Source organism: Alexandromys fortis, unplaced genomic scaffold (assembly GCF_014885135.2).
Source record: "Alexandromys fortis isolate MF-2015 unplaced genomic scaffold, M_Fortis_MF-2015_v1.1 scaffold_57, whole genome shotgun sequence".
Taxonomy (NCBI): domain Eukaryota; kingdom Metazoa; phylum Chordata; class Mammalia; order Rodentia; family Cricetidae; genus Alexandromys; species Alexandromys fortis.
Window position 1 is genome coordinate 6,820,244 of NW_026067941.1, and position 10,659 is coordinate 6,830,902.

Here is a 10,659-nt window from a genome sequence, read left to right on the forward strand (position 1 = left end):
TATAGAAAAATACATATAAAAGAAAATACTATATTGTATTATGCTATATGTAATCTATATCACTTGGAACAACGATGTAGGAAACAAAGTGTACTATGTCTTTCATGAGAACATGCCAAAAGCACGCTTCAGAGAGATCCGAGACAGGCACTTTCCATGCCATTGATGGGCAGACACTAGTTACTCTAGAAGGCAATTCTGAGATCCTCTGTGAATCCTTACGATACCCACTATCTTTGGAAAGACACTAGCTACTCTAGAAGGCAATTCTGAGATCCTCTGTGAAGCCTTACAATACCCACTATCTTTGGGTATGATCTATTTACACCTTGAAATGTGTTCTACGAAAATAACAAGTATAGGCACTGCCTTAAAGACTAAAGTGATGCGAATAAGCATCCAACAATAGAACTATGATTCCATGACACACAAAGGTGCAACACAACCATCTAATAAAACTGCCAATGCTTTCAATAATACAGGGAACTGCTTAAAACACCCAAAATAGGCAGATATAGCCTCAATATCTAAGATTAGATGTATGAGAAAAGCTAAAAATATTTAACAAATTAGCAATGATTACCTCTCTCTCCCTCTCTTTCTATCACATGCTACCTATGAGTATATATATATATATAGATATATAGATATATAGATAGATATATAGATATGGAGGTCAGAGGGCAACTTGTAGAAGTCAGTTCTCGCCTTCCATCATGTGGGTTCTGGGAATCACTCAGGCTTGGTGGTTAAGTGGCCTTCCCCACTGAACCATCTCACCAGCCAGCATACTTGTCTTTATACCCTAAATAATTATGGTTAATTATTACTTCCTTTTTTAAATTTAATTTTTTATGTGTATTGTTTTTTGCCATGAGTGTTAGGTCCCCTGGAACTGGAATTGCAGACAGTCATGAGCTGTCCTGCGGGTGCTGGGAATTGAACCCAGGACCTCTGGAAGAGCAGTCAGTGCTCTTAACCACCGAGCCATCTCTCCAGCCCAATTATGACTTTCTTAACTCATCTGCATTGCATCAGTTAGCGTCCCATCCTGCGGCAGACGAGGAAATCAGCTGGAAGGAGGAAAGCTTTCTTTTAGCTCACAGTCAAAGGTTTCAGCCCACGGTCACCTGGCTCTGCCGTTTCTGGACCTGTGGTGAGGCGGAACATCGTGGGAGCATATGGTGGCACAAAGCTGCTCTGTTCATGGCAGCCAAGAAACTGAGAGGAAAGAGATGAAGGAAGAAGGAACATAATAGGCCCTTGAAGGGTCTGCTCTCCATCTATGGCCCAGGTCTCAGTTTCCATGTCTCCCAATAGCCCAGTATGCTTTGAACCCATAAACATGTGAATACATGTATGAGGCCAGAGTCCTCGGCATCTAATCCACTTCCAAAGGCCACACCTTTGAACACTGGAGATGGCTCAGTGATCAGGAACATTTGCTGCTCTTGTGCAGAACCTGAGGTGGTTCCCAGCATCCACACAGTGGCTCACAACCATCTGTAACTCCAGCTCCAGGGAATCCAGTGCCCTCTTCTTGCCTCTGTGGCTATCTGCATGCATGTGATACACATAAACTCATGAAAGTGCGCATACACATATAATAAAAATAATTTTTTTTTTTTTTGTTTTTCAAGACAGAGTTTCTCTGTGTCACAGCTCTGGCTGTCCTGGAACTTGCTTTGTAGACCAGGTTGGCCTTAAATTCACACAGATCCACCTGCCTCTGCCTCCCAAGTGCCGGAATTAAAGGCTTAAGCCAAGCTAAAAATAAATAAATTTTAAAATGAAAACGAAGCTGGGAGTGATGGCTTACACCTTTAACCCCAGCACCTGGGAATTTGAGGCAGGAGGATCAGGAGCCCCAGGTCACCTTTTATACAGGGTGAAACCCTGAATAAAAAAGTCAAATTAATAAATCATGAACCAATTAACAGAAGCTGTAAAGTTACGTAAAATAAAATTTATACTTTGACCAGATACCAATAAAATTAAAAAGAAAATCACTATATATGCCATAAAATATAAATGATTTTTATTTATGAATGAACTGATGGGTAGCAAAGAGAAAAAAATGACATTAGAAGAATATATGCCACAACCAGGCAAAGCTTACAACAAGAATTTAAGGATGTTTTAATATCCTAAAAACATTTAATGCGATCAATCATGCAAGTGATTAAAATAATATTCCATTAAGAGATTGATTCATTTTATCAAGCTTTCGGCTTCCAACAAATAAGAATAGAGTATTTCTCTTCTCCTAATAAGGAATTTAAAACTAACAACCATTTGTTGTTTGTTTTTTTGAGACAGGATTTCTAGTGGCCGGGCAGGCCTCAGCCCACTGTGCTACAAAAGCTGGCACTGAACTCTTCCCCCCCCCCCCCCCCGCTTCCCCCCAAGACAGGGTTTCTCCATAGAACAACAGTTCTGGCTGTCCTAGAACTCACTTTGCAGACCATGCTGGCTTCGAACTCAGAGATCCACCTGCCTTAGCCTCCGGAGTGCTGGGATTAGAGGCATGCGCCACCACCTTCTGGTGGCATTGTTTCTCTTACCTCCAGCCGTGTGCTGTGGAACTAATTTGAAAAGTAAAGCCCAAGGAAATACTCATTTGTTTCTGAGACTTGTAGAAGTGAAAAACACCCCAAGACTAGGCAGTGAGTGCGCACTACCTGGCCAGCCATCACCACTTGAATAAACCGACCCCAAATTAGCTCCCCAGCAGAAGAGACTCTGGAACAGCCCAACCTCCCTTTCTAAGAAGCTTTGTCTCAGTACCACCTCTTAACCTCACTCGCCTGTCATGGGGGTGGCAGCCAGACTTGGTCCAGTAACAGCTACAGACCATTTTAGTGCTGAGGATACAGCTCAGTGGTGAGCACTTGTCTAGCACACATGAGCACACTCCCAGTATCACACACACATACAAGAAGACAATTCTGTAGACTAAATGCCAAGAGAACATTAAAATGGAATATTAGAGACTTCAATAACATATTGCAACAATGACTACAGACCAATAAGCATTCTCTGTAAGAGCACAATGGTGGTGGATGCAAAAACAACGATGTAAAAGTCTACCACCTCTATTGATGTAAAGGATATGCACTGAGCATTCCTCTGAGGACTTAGGGTGGCTTACAGCAAATATATACAAGAGAATGACAAAGTATAAGTACTACTAATAATAAATAAATAATAAATTGTTTCTTTTTGAGACAGGGTCTCCCTATGTATCTCTGGCTAGCCTGGAACTCACTATGTAGATCAGGGTAGCCTTGAGCTTACAGAGACTTGCCTGCCTCTATTCCTGTAGTGCTGGGATTAAAGGCATATACAACCTTGACTGGCCTAAATTTCTTTCAAAGTTTAGTCCCAGGACTTAGATGTATCTTGCTGGTCAAGGACTTTGCCTCACATAGACAAGACCCTGGGTTTGATCCCAGCACACAGGCACAACAAATACCATTAGGAAAGAAGTCACAACTAGAAATTTAAAAAAGAAAGACTGTAAAACACAATTTCAGAAATACTGTTGTTGACAACCATAGTGCAAAGACCTACGTTGTTGAGTTTACTGCCCATTAAGAGGAAACTGATTTTTTCATTTGGAAAGGACATTTTTACATCCCTCCTCTCATGATAAAAGTTTCTCTAAACAAGGTAAGTTCGGCGTTATGAAAACTTACTGAATTGCCCCTATTTTTCAAAGGTCATATTATGGAAAGAAACACAAACCTTCTCTTTATACACCGACATTGGGGAACATGAATATCTACAAGTCACAAGATGAGAACAGTGGAGACAGACGGGCTGGAGGAAGGAAGGAATGACCTTAGAATAGACAAAGTGTGTGTGTGTGTGTGTGTGTGTGTGTGTGTGTGTGTGTGTGATGACCTGTCCCTATCCACAAAAGTGACAGATACAACTGGAGGAAGGAGTGAACTGAACTACACATCCTTCAAGGTATAGCAGCTGAGCTCTGGTCGGCTCAGTAAGAGATGAGAATTGGCTGGGGTGAGGTAGAAACTCTGGTGAGAGACCAAAGAGTATTAACTGTGATACTGACTGGGGATGGACCCATAAAGTTGAATATTATGGACACAGTGTGGATGATAGCCCAGAGGGCCCCAGCAACAAATGCAACATATAGAAAATTCACGAAATCAAGACATACAAAAAGAAGGGGCAGAAGAGCCCACTCATCTGCACAGATAGTTAAAGAAATGTGCATCAAAGGATAGCATTGTTTTGCACCTACAAGCCAAGCAAAGGTATGAAATGGCTCTTAAACTCCATACAAAACAAGACACAAATACATCTGATACAAAATGAAATATTCAAACGTTATGAGTATTGAAATACACCAGAATAAGGGAGGCAATTCAACTATGTAAACAATTCTGTGCAAAAGGGATTATGTACAAACCCAAGTAGTAAGACGCAGAGTATACAGACTCTGTGGTGTCTACCATGCAAGCGTGTGAAGGGAGTCTAGGAAATGTCCGTGGGAACCTGCCCTCCATGCCGGGGCTGGAAAGGCACTCGAGAACTGCAGACAGAGGTCACAGCTTCAGGATTTGCCCTGGACTGATCCCCACTGTGCTCAGAATTTTACCCTCTCTTTGCCCGCTCCAGGGCCAACCTCACCCACAAGTGCAGTTTCCTTTCCACCCTGGAAAGGCATTAAGTTACCAATGCTATTAAGTCAGGAAAGAGAGAACAGCTACAAACTCCAGCTCAGCAGAAATCTTGCTTCTGATCCTCCAAGATGGACAAGCTGCTTCTCATATCCTCTGTACTCTTTAAGGTTTACTGGGGCTTCCTGGGCGATTGAGCAGGGACAGGCCTGGCTTCTGCAGCCCCAGCCCCAGGAGCCCCTTGCTTCTCGATGCCTTGTGAGTGCCCAGCAGAGGTCTCGCTGTCTGAAAGGAAGAAGAGAGATGAGCTTTCTGTTATGGGGTAGACTGGATCAAAAACAATAAATAAATAAAAATAAGCAGTCAGAAAGACAAAGCGGCAGATACTTCTGATATTAAATTTAGTGGAAAAAGATGGTAAGCTAATGCCATTTTGTCCACACCCAGATCAGACTTGTGCTTAGAGTTACAACAAAGTGGCTCCCCAAGCAACTTTGCAGTGGTTTGAATAAGAATGGCCCCCCCTAGGCTCCTGTATTTGACTACTTACTTAGCAGGGAGTGGAACTCTTTGATAAGATTAGAAGGATTAGGATGTGTGGCCTTGTTGGAGGAAATGTGTCACTAGGGGTGGGCTTTGTTTGAGGCATCAAAAGCACATGCCAGGCCCACCCAGTCTCTCTCTTTCTCTCAGTCTCTGTTTCCCTTTCTCTCTCCCTCCCTCTCTCTTTCTCTCTCTCTTCATGTCTCTGTCTCTTTCTCCCTCTCTCTCTCTCTTTCTCTTTATGTCTCTCTCTCTCTCCCTGTGGATCAGGATATAGCTCTCAACTACTTCTCCAATACCATGCCAGCTGCGCCAGCCACTAAGCTCCCTGCAATGATAATGGACTAAGCCTCTGAAACTGTAAGCAAGACCCCAGTTAAATGCTTTCTTTTGTAAGAGTCACCTTGGTTACGGTGTCTCCTTGCAGCAATAGAACAGTGACTAAGACAGACTTAAAAACAATTATGTGCTTCTATTTTATGTGTAAGAGTGTTCTGCCTGCATGTATGTAAGTGCACCATGTGCATGTATGCAGAGACCGCAGAGATCAGAAGAGGGTGTCAGATTCAATACAACTGGAGTTAGGATGGCTGAGCCACCATGTGGGTGCTGGGAACCAAACCTGGGTCCTCTGCAAGAGCACCAAAGACTCTAAAAGGCCCAGCCACCTCTCTAGCCCTTTCTGAGATATGCAATTTTATTTCTAGTCTGTTGCCCATAACGTGGTCAAAATTACTTAAAAATGAAAATAGAAAAACTTTAGTTCAGGTTGACAATAGAGAATCATGTGTACATTATTCTTCCCCTGCTATCCCCCTCCCCTGTTCCCAGCTGAATTAAGACAATTCTACCGAATTCTTCACCCCCAATTGGCCCAGAAGTAACCATGTTCAAATACTTGGGCAAGTTTCAAACTTGGAAAATCTTCTTCGTTAGAATCACATTTCCATATCATAAAACGTTAACTGGGGCAGGAAAAAATGGTTCAGTAGTTAAAAGCACTTGCTGCTGTAATCAAGGACCTGAGTGTGCAGCACCTACTTCCAGGCCACTCATTGCTCCTCTCGCTACACAGTCCAGAACCTTAGCGCACCTCCCCGCTGATGGTTCTCTGCCTACCTTTATCTTCAAGCATCTTGTGCAGCTTCGCGTGTTTGTAGACAGAGATTATCTGGAAGTTCACGACACTTGAAGCATTCAGTTCCTGGTCCTCTAACAACTTCAGGGTGGCAGCGTGAATGAGTTGGTGGGACCGCTTGCAGGTCTTCAGTGTGCATTCGCCCCGGACAAAGTTTTTGCAGACGTGAAACTTGTTGCATTTATCCTTGAGGTTGCAGTAGCCATAAAGGACATCACCACCTTTGTTGTACAGCAGACAGACCTGAGGCAGGAATGAGGGTCATGTTTGAGATGTGAGTTTTCACTATTATCTTTACGCGAATGAACTAGAACTTCTTTAGCTACATTAAAAGTTTGATGGCATCTTTGGGGGAGGGACGCGTGTATGCCTGGGCGCATGTGGAGGCTAGAGGTCAACACTGGCTGTCTCTCTCTAATCACCCTCTTCTTTACTGAGACAGAGTCTCTCATGGAACTTGGGGCTCACTGATTTGGACAGGATGGCTGATCAGCCCCAGGTTCTCCTGTCCCCTCTGCCCCAGCATGATGACTGCAGGCTATCCCACCACACCTCAGCTCCCTAACACCCCTTTATACAAAAAGTCCGGACTGTGTGACTGGGGGCTTCACCCTACTTCCTGGCATAAGCTCCCTCCCCTGGGAGTTGCCTCAATCCAAACTCCACCTCGGAGAGAGCCCACCAAATGCTGAGCCCTTCCAAGGGAAGGTCAAGAAAGCCTATCAAACAGTAACCCCTCCCCAGGGAAGGCCAGGACCACTTCCACAGGCTATTTAAACTGCCCCCCCCCCCCGAGAATGAACATGTGGTCTCCAGATTTTGCAAGGTCTCTCCTTCCCTCTCTTTCCCTTTCCATGTTTTCCCCAGGGGCCACCTAGAAGTAAGGTCATTTATTAAACATGGGTGTCTTTTAGTTCAGTTTAATATGGTTTGATTGGAATTATTTGCATTGGTGGAGAGGTTTGGCATTTAAGAAAATACTTAACACTATTTTTTTTAAAAAAACTGTGTATATGTGTGAGTCTGTGTAGGAGTACACGCATGTGAGCACAGATACTCATAGAGGCCAAAGGCATAAGATTCTCTGGAGCCAAAGTTACAGGTAAACTGACCAGCTGGGTAGTGGTGATGCACACCTTTAATTTCAGCACTTGGGAGGCAGAGGCAGGAGGATCTCTGTGAGTTCAAGGTCAGCCTGGTCTACAAGAGCTAGTTCCAGGATGTCCAGGGCTGTTATACAGAGAAACCCTGTCTCAAAACAACAACAACAACAAAAAGAACAGGTAAACTGCCCAACACGGGTGTTGGTAGAGAGCTTGTCTAGAGTCCTGGGTTTGATCCCCAGCACTGCATGCTGGCCCATCCCTGCAATATTGTTAGGGAGCCAGGGGCAGGAGGATCAGAAGCGGCTCCAGACCTGGTTTTTATGTGGTGCTGGGGATTGAACTCGGGACTTTACCCATGCTAGGCAAGCACTTTAGATGCTGAGCTTTCTCTGGCCCTTGTGTTTTGGTTTGGTTTGTGCTGAGACAAGGTCTGTGGTTATCCCTTTGTCTTAGCTGAGTGCTAGGATTACAAGCGTAAGTCACCAAGCCTATCCCATTCTTGTTTTTTAGGGAACCTCCATACTAGGATGAACAATATTCATGCTAATTTATATTCCTGCCAACAACGTATGAGAGTTCGTAACATCCTTGCCACAATTTGCCTTTGTTTTATCTTGGTTTGGGTTTGTTTTTCGGTTTGCTTTGTTTTCAAGTCAGGAGCTTGCTATGTAGCACAGGCTGGCCCTCCATGCTCACACCTTCCGCCTCAGCCTCTGGAGAATTACAGGCTTACGCCATCACGCTCACCTACCTTTTAGCCTTCTTGCTTTTTTTGTGGAGGCAGCGGCAGATATTAAAGACGGTGTTTCTCTGGGTAGTCCTGGCTGTCCTGGAACTTGCTTTGTAGACCAGGCTGGCCTCGAGCTCAGAAACCCACCTGCCTCTGCCTACAAGGTACTGGTATTAAAGGCGCGTGCCATCACCATCCCAACAAATACATCAAATTTTTAAAGTTTATTAATAAACCCTACTTGAATGAGCTCTCCCTAAAATTCCTTTCTGCATTGACACCAGGGATCTGATTTCATCTAAGCCAAGGTCCCTCAAAGAATGTCTCAGGCTGTAGAAGGGGACATCTTGGAGCTATGTGTCTGCCCAACATTCCTGCCTGAGACGAATGTCTATGATAGGATGATCATGCCAGATTAAAAACTTTTTATTGGTAGCTTCAAAATTTTTCATTTGAGATTATTATTTTTTTAAATATTTACTTATTATGTATACAATATTCTGTCTGTGTGTATGTGTGCAGGCCAGAAGAGGGCACCAGACCTCATTACAGATTGAACTCAGGACCTTTGGAAGGGCGGGCAATGCTCTTAACCACTGAGCCATCTCTCCAGCCCTATTATTTTGTTAACAAATTCTTCACATAAATAGAAACAAACGTGTTCATTTCTATTTATTTATTTTTATTTCATGTGCAATGTGTTTTGTCTGCATGTATGTCTGTGTGAAGGGGCTGGGATCCCCTGGAACTGGAGTTACAGACAGTTGTGGGTGCTGGGAATTGAACTGGGATCCTCTGGAAGAGCTGCCAGTGCTCTTAACCACTGAGTCATCTCTCCAGCCTCACAAATGTGTTAATTTCACCATGACAGCAATTAAAGGGGTACTTTTTACGTGTCTGGAACCAAATCAAAGAGCATCAAAACAATTAGAATTAACATCTAAAGTGGTGATGGGAGGTGACTGCCTATAACCTCAGCACTTGGGAGGTGGATTAGCAGAAGAAAGAGCAGCATCAGCTAAAAACAATGTTCACTGCCATCTGGGCTATGTAAGAGCCTATCTCAACAAGCAAAACAAACATGGAGGAATAGAAAGATCAGTGAGAGAAAGAGTTACCACAGTTGGGGGTAGGATGGCTGCTTCTCAGGGACTCACCTCTGGGAAAAGGCAGGGGTCGTTCTGCAAAAGCAGGATTCGAAGCTGCGCTTCATTGAGGCCAAAAAGCCCACGGTTTTTCATGACTTGGATGTTGATGGGTGTGTGGATATCATGGGACAGAGCGCAGGTAGACCTAGAGAGTTCAGAGCAGTTAGAAGCCCAGGCCAAGAAGAGGCAAGGGGCTGGTGGTCCAATTCTTTGCCCTCAGATGTCCCTCAATGTGGCTCTTGACATAAGTGAATTCAAAAGTCGCAACAACGGGTTTAACTTGGTTGTTGCCGTGTTGCATCCTAGCATGCTGGGGGTAGGTAGGGACAGCAAATTTTTGGAGGAGGTGACTAATAAACCTCAGTGAAGAGGACCTTTCATATCACACCCGACAAAGAGAAGCACAGGGCGGCCTGCGCCAAAGGCCTTTGTCCCCTCCCGCCCGCGGATAGCCCAGCAGCATCCGGAGGGCGCGCCCGCACCCACCGCCCCAGTGGGGACTGAGGACTCCACCCCTCACCAGCAGTCGCGGTGGGGGCACTTGCCCAGCATGTGACGGCGACACAAGTGAAGCTGGTCGCAGGCCTGGCACTCCCCGCGTTGATAGCGGGCGCAGAGGCGGGCGGAGGACACGGCCACCACCCTGCAGGCCGTGGCGCCGCCGCCCGAGCCCGAGCCCGCGCCCACCGCCACCTCGGCCTCCGGGTCCCACGGGCCGTCGCGCAGCTCCACCTCCTGCAGCAGGAAGCGCTCGGGGCCCGCGCGCCGCAGCACCGCCCGCAGCTTCGCCTCCGACAGCTCCACGTGGCCGCGTAGGTCCTGCAGGAACATGCGGCCGCCGTGAGCACACAGAACCTTGGTGAGGAACGCGCACACTGTGAGGTCCGCCATGGTCCGCGGAGATCGCGCCGCGCGTTCCCGCCAGCCCGGGGCCTGCAGGCTCCTCCCCGCCACGACCGCCACTGGAGCTTGTGAGCTGTCGGGGGGGGGGGGGGGGNGGGGGCTTGGGGGCTGGGGGGGGGGGGGGGGGGGGCCGGGCCTTAGGATGCTGGGCCTCAGACGCCCCAGCCTTCCAGGCTCCTGGGTCTGATGCAGGTACCCGGGAGGGCTGCAAAGACTACAAACCGGGAAAGTGGTGGACCCAGCCTGGTGGCACAGGCCTGTAATGCCAGCGCCTGGGAGGTGGAGGTTGGAAGAACCAGAGGTCAAGACCAGCGTCGGGTACATAGGAGTTGGAGGCTAGCCCCGGCTACATGACACCCTGACTCAAAAAAACCTAGCAAGGAGGCAGCAGTGACGACTCAGGGGGTAAAAGGCCCCTATCTGCGTTTTGTCTCTGGAACCT

General features: G+C 46.3%; 1 protein-coding gene across 1 annotated transcript; it reads right to left on the reverse strand.

Annotated features, from left to right (window-relative positions):
* Positions 1-2,385: 2,385 nt before the first annotated feature.
* Positions 2,386-10,300, reverse strand: Zc3hav1l (zinc finger CCCH-type containing, antiviral 1 like). The gene is made up of 4 exons (XM_050148122.1): positions 9,835-10,300; positions 9,324-9,459; positions 6,312-6,573; positions 2,386-4,934 (listed from the first exon to the last, which is right to left on the reverse strand). The coding sequence occupies exons 1-4, from the start codon at positions 10,203-10,205 to the stop codon at positions 4,822-4,824; spliced, it is 882 nt and encodes a 293-aa protein (XP_050004079.1). The 5' UTR covers positions 10,206-10,300; the 3' UTR covers positions 2,386-4,821.
* Positions 10,301-10,659: the final 359 nt, after the last annotated feature.